Source organism: Pocillopora damicornis, chromosome 1, assembly GCF_964200805.1.
Source record: "Pocillopora damicornis chromosome 1, jaPocDami1.2, whole genome shotgun sequence".
In the NCBI taxonomy this organism is placed as follows: Eukaryota; Metazoa; Cnidaria; class Anthozoa; order Scleractinia; family Pocilloporidae; genus Pocillopora; species Pocillopora damicornis.
Genome location: NC_142670.1, coordinates 29,003,622 through 29,022,031, shown reverse-complemented (window position 1 = coordinate 29,022,031; position 18,410 = coordinate 29,003,622). Strand labels below are relative to the sequence as shown.

General features: G+C 39.3%; 1 protein-coding gene across 4 annotated transcripts; it reads left to right on the top strand.

Moving 5' to 3' along the window:
• Nucleotides 1-3,797: 3,797 nt before the first annotated feature.
• On the top strand, nucleotides 3,798-13,841 carry LOC113680575 (cell adhesion molecule CEACAM5). 4 transcript variants are annotated; one of them, XM_089188690.1, is made up of 7 exons: nucleotides 3,813-4,150; nucleotides 6,244-6,507; nucleotides 7,211-7,603; nucleotides 9,934-10,215; nucleotides 10,553-10,789; nucleotides 11,447-11,713; nucleotides 12,122-13,841. In XM_089188690.1, exons 1-7 carry the CDS (start codon nucleotides 4,096-4,098, stop codon nucleotides 12,646-12,648), a joined length of 2,025 nt encoding a protein of 674 aa, XP_089044816.1. In that variant the 5' UTR covers nucleotides 3,813-4,095; the 3' UTR covers nucleotides 12,649-13,841. The 4 variants fall into 4 exon arrangements, with proteins under 4 accessions (XP_089044840.1, XP_089044830.1, XP_089044816.1 ...); XM_089188694.1 differs by having other exon boundaries at nucleotides 3,816-4,150; nucleotides 12,125-13,841; XM_089188714.1 differs by lacking the exon at nucleotides 7,211-7,603 and having other exon boundaries at nucleotides 3,798-4,150; nucleotides 12,125-13,841.
• The last annotated feature ends 4,569 nt before the right edge of the window (nucleotides 13,842-18,410 follow it).

The window sequence follows — 18,410 nt, the reverse complement described above, 5'->3', positions numbered from 1 at the left end:
GTTTGATAAGAAGGATTCAATACGGTGTTATTCATTTATAAGACTCGTGAAAGTCTTAGCAAGTTGGCTAACTGTACTGATTAGTGGTGTTTTATCTCTTAAGGACTCTTGGTTGGCGTGCCTCGAGCCAACGGACAGAAGGCATAAAGCATGCAGAAGCGCGCACCAGAGATAGAAATTATTAGTTATAGAAAGGAGAGGAGAGAGGGAGAGATTGTTCGAGGGGAATCATTTGCTATTAGAACTCAGCAAAAAACATAGCAGTAGTGGTTTGTAGATCATACAACACAGTCAGATAAAAAAGGAGAAATGAAAGAGGACAGATCAAGACTCCCGGTACTTTTAGCAAAGCGTGGTACTCTCAGCAAAACGTGGTGCTCTCTACAAGCTTTTTGCTCCTATCTATGTATCATATTGTAATTTCACTCGAGCGAAGACCACATTTTTCTGAAACAACCTTGAGGGAATCGTTTATTGCTTTTGGCGAGCTGTCAAGCTCTTCACTGATCTGGATCTAACGCTAAGCCCCCGCCACTTTAACAGCGTCACAACAATAACATTAAAACTTTAACAGGAAACACCCTACTTAGGGTCACTTCCCTTTTCAATTGCAACTCGTATAGCCATTGACCGCGGCACGATTTTGAAAACTCATCGTCAGGTTTATTTTGGTCTGAAAAATAAAACACATTTCCGGTCTTTCTGCACGTAGCATGTAGAGGATATAGTGGGGCAGTTTTGATTGTTTCCACTTGCCTTGAAAATTGTTCTCATAAAACAGTCGTCCGGCTTCAAGACAAAACAAGACACCTCTTTAGCTTTAGGGGTCAGCCGTGGTTTTTCCTATCTTTGATCTGAAGACGTGCCACCTGACTCCCAGTCACAAAAATCGCATTTGACGTCATGGGAGGATAGATTGCATTATATCATCAATAGTTTCGGCTTCTATGATAGTGATCAGTCCATCTGTCGTGCAGCCTTCTCTAGCCTAACATTTCATATCATTAACCTTGAATAAGGTGAAACAAAACCGAACAGTCGTAACTTCCATGCCCCAATCAAGGCGGTCGTTACTAAGCAAGCGCATGAGTGAAAAGATTTTCTTAAAAGAAAAGTCTTCTCTGAATTTTGTGTTTACTGCCCAGTGTGGAAACATGTCTGGCTTTCACTGACCGGCTTCAAGCTAGGTGGCCAACGGGTCTCGGATCAATATAAGTATCTGGGCAACTGCCCACCTTCCCCTCCCCTAACCCAACATTAACCTTAACTTGTTGTCAATTAACTGTTGTTGAGCGAGGGGGGGGGGGTAAGTACGCTCACCTTTTCCCTCTCCCCCACCGTCGTCTATCATGAGAGATAATTTACACGCGTTGGCAACTTTAAATAATCTAAAATTGTTTTCGAAGCTCTTAAAAAAGCATCTGGTTCCTACAACCCATTTGGTCGGCCTAGAAAGATAAGGATAGGGCTTACTCGAATTTGAGTAATACGAAGCTTTACCGGAAAGGCGTTTTCCGGGCATATAAGTTACTTTCGCCACTCAGTCTCACGTTTTTCACTAGTCACGTTACTGCACTCATTCTGTAGGTAGGGGAAATTAATTAAATGATTGAAATAAACTGTTAATCTGGTTAAGATATTTAAGAGTTATTATTTTGTATACAGATATTATTTTGTTTGCGATTTGTCTGCGGTTACTGGTATTACTGAAATTTTCTGTTGACATCACAAGCTCCCAAGCTCACGTCTCGAGAAACTCGTGGATGCGTCACGCGTTGTGTGACTTGGTGTTAAGTTTCGATAGGAAGCGTTTTAAGAAATGATATGGGGAACAAAATATAGCCGATTTAGAACGATAAATATTTCGAAATATAAACAATTTATACCTGAAATCAACAGATCTCACGCACGTCTTGTATGTCCGTTGTAGTTTCCGGCGTTCTCTGCCGCTTTAAGCTTGCTTTGCCATCACTGTCATTCCTGTTATAAGACGAAGTCTTACGAGTAAAATGTTCATATTTCTAAGTGTTTATCGTTGTAAATCGACCATATTTCGTAGGGCTTCTCTTATAAGTAGTAAATCTAGAAATGGATAACTTGCTAAAATAGATTCTTTTCAACATAGTAAGCGGTCGGATAACAAGTGATGCCGTGTGGAAGTTAGGTGAGGTATTTTTATTGAGAATTTGACTGTATTTTTTTAATCCTAAGAGCGCTCGTAAAATATTCCTAAACATTCTCTTATAATTTCAGCATAACTCTTATTTCGCAATATGATTAACTCACAGCTAGAGCTTGGGCCGCCTGTGGAGGCCTGTGTTGACAAGGCGGTCTATTTGATCTGCTGACTGAATCACTGTATGTCCATCTATGGAAAAAATTTGTGTTGTGAATTGATGGACTTCTGCGCTTTGCGGGAACAAATTTTCGCGGCTCAAATAAACCGAAACATTTTTTCACTATTATCAACACAACATAAAAAATATTGAACTGCAGTGTTCGCCAAATTTGATGTAATCTACGGAGATCTTTATTTCCCGAGAGCACTTATATAACAACATGAAAGGAAAAATTTCATCCCTTTCTTACGTATGCAAGACGTTATCCATTTGTTAATGTTTTTTTCTATTTTTTTTATTAGACTAAGCGTACGTTGTAGCGTTTTACCTGGCTAGACATTTTTTTTTTAATAAGGGAACTTAATTTATTTGTTGCAGATCCGGGAACCGATATTCCGCGGGGAAAACCGCAGAGATGAAATCTCTTAATTTCCATGATGATATATTTTGCATTTTCGCGCGTTGATATGGCTCAAATCTTAAGCTATGTACAAGAATATCCTTTTTATTGAGAGCGCCAATCAGCAACTAACCCATTTCTAGCCTCGCGCCAAACGGTTAGGGTACCAATGTTGTAATTTTTAGTTTGGCTCAGTTCAGCGCGGTCTCTGTATCAAATTTGAAGGGGAGTAGGTTTCTTTCAAGCTGCGATGACACAAGCCGCATCAGTCCGAATATACCACATCACAGCCACGTCTATAAAATCATCTGATTCTAGCCATGAGCATCATCAGGAAATCAGTTGCATTTAAAGGGTTACGTAGTAATAAAACTGATTGCACAAGGAACTGAGATTCCATTGAGCCAAATTATCTTGTTGAGTGCATGAGTGAATTATCTCTTTATGCCAAATTATAACGGGTGATTAACATAAGCCATTTACATTAAGTTGCCTATTTTTCGTTTGTTCAATCATTTTGTGCAAGGTCTGAAAAAATTACCAATCAGATCCTGTTTAAACAGTTTAACTTCCCATTAATTTTGAAAAAGCCTTCGCATTAACTGTGTGTTTGTAATCAGAGATCATGAAAACACATTAGTTGACATTTTAATATGCTTTTGCCTGGAACAAGAAGCCATTCTTACGCTTTGTCGATGACGCAAGCTGGGCGCTTTCCGGCCTCTTGACTGATATGAAGTCCTGAGGTAAGCTGACGTTATGGTCTGGAGCTGTCTTGGATTTGAAGTAACTGACCATAAGCCACAAGCTTAAATTTTCTTGCTAATGGTTGATTTTGAATTCCGACCATTTTCGCAACTTCCAACCGTTGTCAAGGTCTTAATCTTAATCTTACTGCTCGTAGCTAACTCTCACGGAATGACCTGTTGAAACGTCACAGAGACTCCCGGTGCTTTCATCGACCAGATGTTTGTCAGGCTGTTCGTTTATTACAATTTCCGGAGTATTATTTGACGAGGTATCGATAACAGCGGAAGTCGCAAATAAAACTATATAATGAACTTTGCCAAATCGCTACACATTCAATACAAGTTCACCGACTTGAGCATCTTAATGAGGTTTTCTTTGGGAAACCTCATTTCCGACGAACACTAAATCCCGCTGAAAGATTTTTCGTGCAATTCTGCATTTCTTTTTCAGAGTGTTGCAGCCACTTCCGCTCAGGATTTCCCTTACCAAGCTGATTTTGGCCGAATCATAGTCTCATATTTTTAGTTCTTAGTCATCACAGAGTGAGATAACAACTCAAAGCGTGTATACCTTCCAATCCCTCGGATACTGGCTGTGATCTGCAGAATGGGTGCCTTAATACCCTTCTTAGTACTCCTGATTGGTTTCACGATCTCAAAAGGTAATTATTATAAGATGCTTAACACGCTTTATGATCCTTTAAAACCGTCTGTAATGCAACGTTACAAGGGCTTTAGCTTCAACATATTTAAAGCGGAAGGGAAAAAAAGTACAAACACGTTAACTCTGGAATGAATGTAGGAATTTATGCGGGGGAGTGTTGCAAGATTGAGTTTGCCAAGCAAATGACTGGTATCCTTCTTGCGCATAAGGAATAATTGTGGGCGTGGAAACGCACAGCATTGTCACACGTATTTTAATAGACATTTTTGTCTTTATAAAAAGTTCGCTGATAGGTATATGAGCTATGACTCTATGCTGCAAAGCTAGCAATTAAAAGAACTGATTCGACATCTCTAACGCAGGCAACTTTTAGGAGCTCTTGCAAAGAGCTTTTCGAGAAGAAAATAGTTGAGGCTGTTTTGTGATTCATCCGCTCATAAGTCGAAAGAAGGAAAATGTGAATCAAAATCTTTTAACCCTTTACATCAGTATGCATATTCTCCATACTGTTCTCTGTACATTTACTAAGCTGCTGTCAAGGAGAATTTGTTTAGCAATCAAGAGCTTCTTCAGTTGGTGATCATTTCCTTTACTCTTATGACATTAATGTTTGATTCAGTGGGGATATTGTTAGAAGAAATTAGATGCTGATCACTCTTGGGTTAATGAATCACGGTTGTTTTACGAACCGAAAAAAAAAAAGCTCCCAGTTGACTTGTTAGCTCATTTAGTGAAGCACTGCACTTTTATCGCAGATGTCATGAGTTCAGCAACTGCACAAGCAATTTTCACAACTGTTTAAGTGGTTGTCATTACTGTCATGATCACTATCATCTTCATCCTTTAGTGTGGTTGTGTTTTGCTATGTTGTCAAGAATTTCCACGCTTGTCTGGGACATATCTTTAAACCTATAGCAAGGACGATTTTGTAAACACTTTGAAATGGTTCCTGACTGAAGATTTTAGTCCTGCCTTCTGACAGCGTCCAAGCACGTATTGTCAATGGCATCTTTTGAAATCACAAAGTTCTGCTCTGTCCATCTAAACAAACATGGCAATCTGCCATATTGGCGATGACGATTTGCTTTTTTCACCGGGTTTCATTTCCTTTTTGGCACTTGACCACGATGTTTAATTACAAAGACGTCCGGTGTTTTTTTTTTTTTTTTTGTAACTTAAAAAGGGGGCAAGACAATCGACAATATATCAGTTGTTTCAGAAAACATTTTTGCACACACTATCCCTAACCCGAAATGATCAGTACGAAGGCCGCAAACAATTCCCTTGGGGAACTGCAATGGGAATAGAGTTTTCATAAAAAATACAACAGTAATTATATAAACAGTGTATAGGGAACCCATGGAGTTTTTCGGTGTTATCCAGCGAAACGAAATCAGAATATACCGCAAGGAAGACCGCCTACTGAGTAAAATGGCTAATATATGAAAATAACAATATCGTCAAAACGAAGAGTTTTTTTTGATCTCTTGTGCCCAGTTTCGTGAGTTTGAATGATTTGCGGTTCTCTTCGGCGGTCTGCATGGTCGGAGGTCAATTGCAATGAGGAAAACATTTACGGCGCGCTGCTCATGACATATTTTTTGTTATAGAGAGCTTTGTATTTGAACATTCATCAAAAACCACTGACTCGCGATGTCAGAGTTCTTCAATTTTGAACCGGAAATCAGTCATTACAGCGAATGATGAAAGAGGCAAGTCATCAGCGATCGGAGGGGGTGGGGGGCGGGATACGAAAGTTACATCAATGCAAAGGTATTTGAGTTTCATAGGAGCCTGGTTTATAATTCTTGAATTGTGCCGTGGGCAGGGTACTAGGTTCAACCTGGGAGTTGGCTTCAGATGCGTATGGGTTTGGCTATGAGGTTTTTTCTCCCTCTATGAATACCAATTGTCAAAATTCCAGTTCAAGTTCAACTTGAGCTCAGGGAACAGAGAATCATCCGTAGATGCGCATATGCTAAATAATACTTTTCCATAAATTTGAAATATTTGATTATCAAACTATTTTCCCTTTCTTTCTTTTTTTGCGATGTTATTGTGAACATTTCTTAAAACGACTTCTCTTTTCAGGTTTAATGACAGATGTTTCTCGAGAGATCACTATTTATGCCAATCAAAGTCTGACGTTGTCATGTCAACCAAGAGATAGTCCTAAAAACCTAGTTTACTGGCACTGGATAAGTCGGAGTGATAAGGTCAACGAAAATCTCGTGAAAAAAGGGCCAACCTTTACAATTAGGAATGCAGCTATTAACGACACGGGGTTTTATTTTTGCTCTGCTGCAGAATGGGGAATTTGGGGAATATCGTACCACATTTTCGTCAATGTTATAGGTAAGTTACTGAAATCGTTTTGAATGCAGATCTAACAAGTTGTGTCATTTTGATCCGTTGAGTCAATTAAGTTTCTATAGAGCTATGAGAAGGGGGGGGGGAGAGGGGGGTGTCTGAGTACTCCGTGTCTAATTAATTTTTGGCATAAATTTCCTCAGTTCCAGTTCAGTTATCTCGGAATCTCTATTTTAAATATCCTGTATCCCGTTAATTTTCCCTCAAGTATCCCGTATCCCGTTAATGTTTTACCCAGATATTACGTATCCTGATTACACCTGACAAGGCCTCAGTTATATGATATAAGAACAAAAAAGGACACCCAATATTTGGTGGGGGTAAGTTTTTAAAGGAACTGTGGTGCTGTTCTCATTGGCACGGGGGATTTTTGCGAACTCTGTGAGGGTTGAATGGGACAAGGCTCGTGGAAGTCACGCAACGCTCCACCTCTTGACCGGAGTGTCGCTTGACAGTCCAGAGACTAGGTCGTTATTGTGTGACTCAGAAAACTGTGAACCGCTTTGTCTCGATAATGACAAGTCAGTTGCTTACTGACCAATCAAGATAAAGCGTGGAAGCTTCAAAACCACAAACTAATTACCGCTGTCGCTTGTCGCGCCTAATTGGCTTTTCCCTTGGAACGTAATAACATCCGATTTCATAGTTTACTAAGTTTCACAGTAAGTCTGTCATCTTCTTTCAAAAGAGCCAGGAAAACTATCTTGTGCCCACGGCTGGAGTTTCTACAAGAACTCGTGTTTCATGCACTCCTCCCATGCCGTGGAACGTGAGTGGGGAGGAGCATCCTCTTACTGCACTGACTCCTCTGCACAGCTGGCTAGAGTCTCACGCGATTCAGATGATGATACTCTGCGCTTTATGAGTGTTCTATCCAGGCGATCCTTCCCATCTGTGCCACCCCTCCCTAATCCTTTCACCGTTTGGGTTGGATCCCCTTTGGGGAATCACCTCACCCACAGTTTTTCAAGGCACCAATACCAACAGGGTAGGATAAGCAGGTGCACTGGATTAGATGTAAGAAAAGGAAAATTATCCAAGCCTGCTTGTGCTGAAAAATATACCTTTATATGTGAACGAGGTAAGAGTTTTCATCCTTTTTTCGCTGGGTGTATAGATCGAAGCATTTTTTCTTGCGCTGTGTAAGAGGGGGGTGGGGTGGGGGAGGATTTAAGTCGCGATAAAATCATCTGATGCCTTCATGAGGCTTAGTATTTTTCGAATGATGCCTCCCTTATTGGCAGTTGATTGGCAGACAACTTTCTTAAGCCCCCTCTTTTACTCTGCTGGCAACAACAGAATTCCCCTCCCCCCTCCCCCCTCCCCGTTCCCACACCCCCACTTCCTAGCAGTGGATGGTAAATATTGATTGGTCCCTCATAGCTCATGTGCTTCAATCAAGTGCTATCTGCAGTTAACTTAATAAGTTCCACAGTGAGGTATACTTGCGTCGGTAAGGTCCACTGTGTTGTCCATCGATCAAGTTTTACATAACACCTGTTCTGTTACTGCATGTATCTCCCAAACTTTTGTTTACAAATCAAACAAAGAACTTTTCCTCGTACCATGCTGTTTCATGTGGTATTTTACTCGTAAAACATATTTCAGAAAGGGAGAGAAGAGGGAAGTTGTTGCCTTTTTTCCTGTAAGCATTGGCATTTTAATAACGCAACAAGTTTTTTATGATCTTCAGATTGTTGAAATTGCTTGCCAACAGTTGCACCATCGTAGTTTAAAGGCCCATTTCCAACCTTGATGCAACACGGTCGTTTGTTTTTGTTTGAAACCAACGCTTTTGTTTAAATAGTGCCTCTGATTGGTCAGTCATTTTTACCTAGTCACGTTGTCTCAAAATAGCTTGTGCGTTTTCTCCGATGAGTTTGGTGAGCTTGTCAAAATAATTCTGTTTAAAACAGTACTAGACGTCTTAATCCGGTGTGGAATCAGATGAATCCATTGATTTAGTATATTCTGAGGAAGTAAATGCTTATGGATCGGTTGTTGCTAGAGAGGAACACGAAAATCCATGCGAGCATTCTGAGGAAGGTGAAAATGTTGATCTACCACGTTTTCATTCATACATCAATTTTTTTTTATTGATGTTTGCCATCCTTGTTAAATAGGACCAAGGGTCAGTTGAAGTTTCCTGCTCGTGGAGAGGAGCTTGCGCTCGAAAGGGTGGCTGAGGTTGTTGAGAATGCAAAGCAGCAAATAAAAATTGAAACGTAAACCATCAGTGTCGCTGACGTTCCTGCAATAAAGTGATTAAACGTTTGGCAGCCGGACATGGTCTTAAAATAATTAAACTTCCAGCAGTCCGATATTTTCTATATTTTTCTTCGAAATCCAAAAAATATTTAAACGAAAATGTTCTACCTTTATTTACAATCCTCAAGTGCTTCCAGGCAGCCTTAAATTTTGAACTTGATATTTCTCGCTAACCCTGTGTACAGAGTACGAAGCCATCCAAGCGCTTGACACTTAGAAACTTTTCAATGACACGGCTGGACACGGTCCTCAAATAACTCTACATTTCTCTTTGAAATATGCCAATTTTTCCTTGGAAAATATTCTACCTTCATTTACAATCCTCAAGCACGGCTAGAAAGTGAAAAAATTCAAACGTTGTCCGTTTCGCCAACCCTGTACACAGAGTACGAAGAGATCCAAGCGTGACACTCTAAGATTTCCAGCGGACACTACCGGACACGGTCTTCGAATAACTAAACCTCCGGCAGTCTGATATTTTTCTATATTTCTCTTTGAAAAATCCAATTTCTATTGGAAGATATTTCATCTTTATCTAGAATCATCAAGTGCTTCCAGAAAGTGAAAAAATGCGAACGTTGTCCTTTTCGCCGACTCTATTCACAGAGTACGAAGAGATCTGTCCAAGCGTGACATTTAAAATAAATTTTCCTGGGATTCTACCAGACAAAATTCAAAATACTGTGAGGAAACTGTAAAATGACGAACGGCGAATGTATGTACTGTAAAACAGTTGACTATATGTCCTGGATGGCTCTTGAGAAAGACGATTTTAGAAGGTTTTCAGTAATCTGGGAATTTCGTGTTACTGGAAATTGGGTTGAGGCGCGCGTTGCATCAAGGGTGAAAATGAGCCTTTAATCCAGAACAATTAGCATTAATCATAGAGTGTCAATCATTCTTCAGTCAGACTTTTTTTAAACGGATATGCCATGCTCATACATTTATCAGCGACTCTAAAGAAAAGTGTGAAGTGCGGGGGGGGGGGGGGGGGGAAGGAAACATTTTCATCTTTTCCTAAGATCTTTGCTTGGTGTCAAAACTCTGTACACCAGCCAATGGATTCATGTTACTTGTACGCAAGCCTGACTCGTACCAGTGTTTGAGGTCAGTTCATTTTATTTTCGTTTGCTATATTTACAGTATTGCCAGGTGTCCCTAAAGGCGTTTCCATCGAATATATCAACTCTTCTGCTGTCCGTGTGGGATGGAATTTGCCTTTTCCTGGTAGCAACGTAACAAATCATTATGTGGAATTGTCTATTGCATCCGGGAATGTTATCAAACGGCAATCATCATACGGAAAACAATCAGTCATTTTCACACGTCTCCTGAGCAACACACAATATAAAGTGCGAGTACAAGCCGAGAATGCCGCGGGGAATGGGTCGAGTTCACAGTATGCATCGTTCAAGACGAATGAAAGTAAGTCGCGTCAAAGAAGTCTATGCAAATTTGTGCGTTACGATGCGTTAAACCCAACAGTCTAAGATTAAAGAGAAACATTGAAAACGTAAGAACTGTTGACGAAAGTGAAAAACTTTGGGGGAGGGAGGGAGGTTGCTGTTTCAATGCAGTTCTACGATGACAAGCCTCCCGTATGTTGTAAGCTCGGTTAAACTATGTGCACAGAGTGCCGTCTTACGTCAGTGAATCTACTGCACCTTCAGAATTTTGCACATTGTGTCACTGACAAATGGTACCCCTCCCAGCTGTTGGCTGAAATTGTAGTTGACATCATAAATTTCGATACATTCTCCAGATGTTCCGGTCATTTACACCCCAGCAAAGAACAACGAAGTGATTGCTGGTCACCCTGTCACACTTCGGTGTGGTCAGCCGCACCAGACCGTCCAGTGGTACAGAGACAAAAGCAATGTACCCCTAAACGTCAGTGGCCAAGAACTAACCATTCACAGCGTTTCCTCAAAGGATGAAGGTACCTACCATTGTCAGGTGGATAATGGTCTGAGAGTGTCCATGAAAGTCCTGGTTGTTGGTAAGTCCATGAAGGTTAATCGGTCTAAAGGGTCATTTAATATGCATATGTAAGCAAGGTTTCTGAAATAGTTTGGCGATATACTTTTCCTTTCTAACATGTTACTTTTTTTTTCATTGTGTGAACCTTGTATAGTCAGAGAGGAAGGATCTTTTTCAGCGTGAAAGGACTTTCTTTGCTTTAGACATCTACGGTTATTATCTTAGATGGCAACTCAAAAGTTCTTTTCTGGCTTATCGCTTCTTTCATCACTCCACTATTACCATTATGCTTTAAAAGGTCATCAACAACATGAAACAATAAAACGAATTGAACACCACGAAATCGAGACGCAAACAAGCAAACATTAAAAAATCTTGGCAATATGCAGTGAAAAAGGAAGGCGAAAAAAATAGATAACAAGGAAGCTAAAAAAAAAATATAAAGACATAACAAACACTAACGGCTCTTACATTAGCACTGAATGGCTCCCATAAATGTGTACATTCAGCTGCCAAGAGCGCTTTGCCGGTGTCCAAAAGAATGCAAAAATTTTCCAAGAATTTGGCCCACGCAGTAAAATGCACCTTACCTGTCCATCAGATTGACCGCCAAAGTGTTACAAGAAATCTCGCTTTGCAGCTTAGAAATATGTTTCTTTTCATTCTTTTTAATCAGAGCATCCTGTTATAACTGAAGTTAAAGGAATTATTCTTAAACAAAACGACAAAGCAATGATGAAAAGAGAGCTTCTGCTGCTTTGCAACACGGCAAACAGACATCCGCTAAAGTACGCGTGGTTTAAAGATGATGAACCGCTGATTAATGGAGAGGACTCAGTTAAAGTTTCCTTGCAAGACGATGAAACCAAATACACATGTCATGTGTCAAACATAGCCGGAAAAACTTCCAGATCCTTGGTCATCTCCCCCATGGGAGAACCAGGTGAGGAGAAGGATTCATTTTTCTCAAATCTTCATCAAAATACTTTCATATTCTAGTTAAGCTACAATCGATTTCAAAATTAGTGTAAAAATTTAGTAAAACTTATGCGTCAAATAACCTTTTCTCGGACTAAAGTCCCTAGAGTGGAGGTATGGAGGTGCTCCTTCCCCCATCCCCCCCCCCTTCCTTCACCTGTTTAGAGTATACGGATGACCAAATAGCATAGATATCATGAAGTTTGAGAAAATCACAAAGCTAACCGGTGGGCACGACACGACCTCATTTCGGAAACTTTAAACTGCACAGTAAATACTCTAACTTAAATTAATAATGATAATTTGGTTATTAATTTGATTTTAAGATTTTCCTTTTTTTCAATGTTTAATTATTTTTTTCTATCTTTTGAAGAAGTATCAGAGGTCGGTCACGGTACCGATCGCTCCTTGTCAACCAATTTGGTCATCGTCATTGCTGTTTTGTCCGTTCTCCTCATAATCTGCTCTGTTGTGGGTTTTACCCACAGAAAGATCACAAAGTTAATAACTGAGAAAAGGAAATCCAGAAAATTGACAGTGCAGAGCACCTCTACTGAGATGGCAACTGTGGAGGAAATGGAGTCGCCGAGACCAGAGTCACGGACCGAAACTATCACGCGTGATAACGATGAGGTTTTCCCATATGATGTTATATCGGCATGGACTGATTCAAACGGGCTTTACATGAGCTTGAGACGCGAGGGAAACGATGGCGAACTTGAAGGTGCCACGCAAGTTGCAAGAACTGACTATACTAACATTTCCCCTAGCAATCGTAACGATAGCGCAGCTAATTGCATGTACGCCCCATTGATTCATACTGCAGGATTGCAAAGTGCTAGAGAAATGAAACGTCCATACGTGAACGTGGACACCATAGAGACTTCATCAGATATGTAGAAAAAACCTTATATGGTTATCAAATGGCCTTTAAAAAGGCTATTTCCTTGTAAAACCTTGTAATTTCTGGTTTTGCTCCTGTTTGGCTGAAAACGGCGCGAAACAGAATTAATGTACATTTAAATTGTGTTCCTCAAGTGCGAAGCCGAAGTGTGAATACTATTATGTTTGACTCCTTGACTTTGAGACGGTAACGAAGCCAGCTAAGAGTAGTTTACCTTTAGTAGCAACCGCTCTGTATATTTGTGGTTGGACTTATCATTATTTTTTTTTTTTTGAAATTTTACTCGCCTCAGAAGGTTCAGTTAGGTCTTTTTGCCCCTTTGGTATAGTCTACCTACGGAGGACTTTGGAATATAAAGGTTAAAAAAGAGGAAACCCCCATCCCTCAATGCAATGAAGGATATGTCTTGAAATGAAGAAAGGATGACCCAGATACCTTTTAATTTATGTCCAAGAAAGTAGGTACGTGCGCTAGGTAAGACAGTGACGAAAGAGAGCTAGGGAAGTGAGCTGTATTTTGATCCCGAAGCAGGAGTTGAGTTTAACACTTTACACCATAACATCAGTATGCATATTCTCCTTGTTGTTCTGTATAAAGTTCTAAGGTGCTGGCAAGGGGAATTTGTTTAACAAGCAGGAGCTTCTGTACTTGATGATTATTTTCTTAATTCTCGTCACCTTACTGAGTGATTCAGGGGTGATGTTGTAAGGAGAAATTAGATGCTGATCACTCCAAGGGGTCAAAGGATTAACAGAGTGCGGAAGTAGATACCTTTGTACGCTTATAGCAGATGAATATGCTGTGTTGTAAATACGATTAGCTACAGAATATGTTCTTGGATCTATGTTGGTACAACTGATAATTAGAAATTAGAAACATATTGGACGAGGCTTAGAACGATCTAAAATATATCGAAACTCCATCCTCCTGGGATGGTGTAAAAAATATTTAGGACCGTGCCAACAATTGAATAGTGTGATTACAATATAAATGTTTTAACACACGAATTAGTGTTGTAATTGATCACCGAAGTACTGTCGTAATCAAGCTAAAAAGATTCTATGTTAAGTTAGCTTAGATGGGAAGATTCCACAATGAAATCTTGGTTGTACACTTTGCTTATTCTAGGGTTTTATGTGTTAATATATCAACCGAATAAAGAAATTATGATACATATTAGAAATTCAAATGTCTTTCATTCAACGTGAATTATTTGACCCCATTTTCCTGTGTCAGCTCTATCCAAAATTATCATCCAGTCTGTTAGTGGAACGGTCAATATGAGCGACTGAAAGAACTAGTTTTGTCGAACTTTTAATTGATAAGAGCAAATAGTTTTCCACGTAACATCCTGCTCACCATAATCGCCAAATGTTTTCAGTGCAAATGAATGCAAAATACGAACATGTAAACGACGCCTGAATTTGCAGTAAAACGATGAAGCAAATTCATTCCTTTTTTCTTTAAATGTCATTGCATACGCTATCTGCAAGGGTTACCATCGAATTTAACAAACACCCGATTTCATTCAAGTACGTAAATAAAGTGAATTTATAGACTGTTTTAAAATAGTCACCTTGGCACTCCTTGTGAAAAGGGCTTCATTTCTAAGCTTTCTCTGATTCAAATTACGAGAAACAAGTGGAAGAAAATGGCTGGAAAATGATAACCCCTATCGCACTCCCAACCAAAATCATCCTCCTCTCTCAGGTCCGATTGTGCCTCAAGAAAGGTTAACCCAAAAATAATGATGAAATGGTCGCTTGATTTCAGGCTTATATTTCTGGACAGAATGTTGTATGGCTGTATTCTACATGCTGTTGACCTGTAAAATAACAGTTTCTTAAACTCTCAAGAAAGAAACCGAACAACATCACCTTTAAGGCATTGTCATACGTATATGCAGTGAAACAAAAAAGCAGGTGAACATTTAGTAGTAATAACTTGATTTGCTGCATGTATACTAATACGCCTCAGAATGTCTTCCGATCCGGACGTTTGGTGCATTTTCTGCAAATACTTCAATCCAGCGTTTGAAAAGTTCTCCCGACCCGGAATTTTTTGTACATTTTCTGCAACTCCTTTACTCCTCGTTCTTTAGCAAAAAAAATTGGAAAGAATTCGTGGAAACTCTCTACATGAGCAAGACGAACTCAAATTGCATACTGACACCTTCAAAACAAAAATAGCAAAAACAAAACAATTTTATAAAAGAAATAATTAAAGTTCTTGACTATTAATCTTACTGAAGTACCGTTCAGGAAGATTCCTTGCAAAAGGAAAACTATTCCACCATGAAATGAAACGGTTTGTAACTGATGAGTTAAAAATACGTGAAAATAGTGCATAACATATATTTACAATAAAAATACAGAAAATGGTTTGGTCGGAGGAGATAGCACAGTAAATCTTAGGCATAAATGATTGTGCACGGTGAGCGTAAAATGGCTGCAAGTTTTGGTCTTTCCGGGCTCGTTTAAAGCATCCTCTGACGAGCACATGCACGGTCTGAAAAAACATCATGGTAATTATGTCACAATTAATCGTCTTTCTGAGCAACCCGGCGTCAGAAGAAGTCTCCTACTAGTCATTCACACAACATTAGTTCATTGCATTGAACTAATGCAATGTCGGCCTCCCATTTAGAGGAGTGAAATCGTCGTTTTCAATCAGTGCCAACTCAGTGTATCTCGCTGAAGCATTTCTTAATAAAATAAGACCTTTGAAAAAGAAATATGTAACCATTGAACAGGGGTTATCTGCTTTCGAACAAATTTCAACAAGTTCGGTACCGATGTTTCCTAGAAAATTCAGAATCCGCATAAAGGTAACTCTCTCATTCATCAATAATATTTTTTTACGTTTGCTAAATGATCAATATCCTTTCAATAACAGGATGTAACTATAATAATGATTCGTAAAAAAACAGTCCTGGAGTGTGATTTAAACATAAAGTCTGAGAAGGATATAAGAAAAAGGTTTCATACACAATCTTTGATGATCATTGTTCAAAGTGATGTGAATACTGTCTTCATTTACTGCTATTTCCACTGCATGCGTAGCAGTTCCTCTTTTCAACATGCTAACTCTCTGTATTGTGAGTCAACTGCGTTGTTAAGTAACTCCAAATACTATACTGGTTCGCTAATAATATTGAAACTACTTGGTGTGCACTTCTTCCAAAACGATTTGTTGTGATGCATTTAATCGCAGCGGTCTTCTTAAAAATTCAAACCTAGGCTAATTTCTGTGGCGTGCTGCATGGGGGAAACTGAGTAGATCAGAGGAAAGAAAATTTGACATAAATTCTTCAATTCATACGCCGCAAATTTTTAATACAACTTGTCCTTATAAATCTGCTCGGCGATCTGACGACTAATGTATCCCTACATCTAGTATGCTACACGCAATCTATATTCCACAAGTGAGATCAAGCATGGAAATATATGTTTGCATATAGAATTAATATTGACTTCAAATCTTCATGGTTAACAACTATAATTAACGACTATGGTACATGAATTACTAACAGATATTCTATTAACAAATAACAAACTGCAATTCTCGGGCTATTCACGAAATCTTGTCTTATTAGTGTTTTAACCTAAGTCAGTGCTTTGAAATAAGTTATTCAACTGAATCACATTTAAGTGAAAAAACATACTTCATCCCTGCCCACCCAGTGCTCTACTTAAATGTAAACGGAAATTTTGCCATTCTGAAAATTTGACCAGAGTAAACAACACTGCCAGGCCATACTTTGCTGATTGTACAACTCGGAAAATATCGACTGTTATTATCCAACTACACAGAATAACGCGCGAATAGAGTACAAATATCCTGCGATATTGTATGGTTATTTGAACAGTTAGTTATTTTGCACTGTAAAAAAAACCAGCTTAACCGGTCGGCCGCGCGCGCTACGCTTCTCTATCCACTTTGCTTTTCCCGCCATATGAGATATGAGCAGAAAGACTTAGCAGAAAAAAAGCAGTTGAAGAATAAATATCTTATTAGACGTTTTGGTGTGTAGTATCGCTGAGTATTTTCGAGAGTTGTGCCCGTAAGGCTCGTCCAAATACGGCACAACTCTTAAAAATACTCAGCGATACCACACACCAAAAGGTCTAACAAGATATCTATATGCAAACAAAAGTGGAACGCACTAAATACTTCGCGATGGGTGATCTAGGATTTACAATTCCAATTCCAACTTAATTTGTCTCTTGGAGGCATTTCTGAAGGAAGTTGAGTTTATTTTGGTGTGATAAGCATCAGGGACAAAGAACAGTACTGATCATTACATGCAAGTAGAAGTTACCCGAATGACGAAATTTTCAACAGCAAATCAATTATCTTGTCCAGTGAAATGTTGCAGTTTTATGCAAAATCAGAATATTTAAAAGAGTAGTCCCCCCCTCCCCTCCCTTAATTCTGGTTTCCTTCTTTGCCCCCTTTTTGTGTTTTTAACTATCCAACCTATCGGAGCATTTTGACCTATCTCACCAAGCCAAGGTCATATTTATATCAAAATATCTTTGAATAAAACAAGAAGTCAATGCTAATATTCCTAAAGCCTTTTAAATGAAAGTGAGCGGCTATTACGAGGCAGAAAATTTCTGAAAGAAAGAATGTTGCTTTCGATCTGATTTTAACAGTGAAGGTTTTTGGATCTTGCAAGTGAGACTTTATGTAACTATTTTTCTTACTATCTTTACGCTCCATCACAAACAACATCAGCCATACAGTCGCGATGTAAAATTACCGTCTATCATAGATGAGTAGGTATCGCTGGACCGCCAGAATTTCTCCTATTTGTTATGTTGCATTTTTAGCCCAAACACTTTACCAAGCTAGTGTATGAATGACATAACTAACATACCGAAGTGTGACTGTCAAAACGACATAAGGGACTGAAAAAGACTTCGGAAGCTTAAAGTTCATAGGTTAAACTGTCAAGTTGAAAGGAAAACCCAAAAGTTGTTGAATGACCAAAAGTTGGGAAAAAAAACGGTCCCTTTGAGCTGGTCTTAAGCTGTTTGGACGGCAATCGACTAAAAAACAATTTAAATTTTCAGTCAGAATGTCACGAATGGCTAGATGTTACCTTCGCCACCGCGGTTTGCTTTAGATCCCTATTGTTCCGAAGGGAGAATAGAAGCACGAAAGAGAGGGGGTAGAGTGAGTTGTAGTGGACTGGCAGTTAAATGCTTTAACGCCCATAGAGTGTTCTTTTCTTTCCAGGATCTCAAGTGGACTCTTTCTGAAATAAGATTCCGCTGGGCACTAAAAATGAGTGGCATCCAACCGATTCACTCTTCATATCTCAAGTTCATAGAACTCAAAATCATTCTGATCTTTTCTTAAGTGACAACATTAGATTAGTGACTTAACAGTCTCTTTGGGTCTCCAGATGACTTTGAAATGGTTCTTTATGAAACTTAAAACAAATGTACATTCTACGACGAAGACTCAATTAGATCACAGGCGTCCAAGCTCACGTCTCGAGAGAAAGCAAAAATCAATAGTCAAAATCAAAACATCTTGTGTGTCCGTTGTGGTTTCCGGCGTTCTCTTCCGTTTTAAGCTTGCTTTGCCATAACTGTTATTTTTGTTGTAAGACGAAGGCAAGGCTGCACACTACGACTTCGACCTACGCTTACATGAATTAATCGTTTGCTTTTTCTCGAGACGTGAGCTTAGGACGCCTGTGATTAGATGTACTGTGTTCTTTCTAATAAATGTGAGTGACAAGTCC

What these genes read in the sequence shown, in the direction of transcription:
- LOC113680575 (XM_089188690.1), top strand. Translation starts at nt 4,096, where the DNA reads ATGGGTGCCTTAATACCCTTCTTAGTACTCCTGATTGGTTTCACGATC. An exon ending in TACCTTTATATGTGAACGAG is followed by an intron (nt 7,604 to 9,933) that starts GTAAGAGTTTTC and finishes CTATATTTACAG; the next exon opens with TATTGCCAGGTGTCCCTAAA. An exon ending in CTCCCCCATGGGAGAACCAG is followed by an intron (nt 11,714 to 12,121) that starts GTGAGGAGAAGG and finishes TATCTTTTGAAG; the next exon opens with AAGTATCAGAGGTCGGTCAC.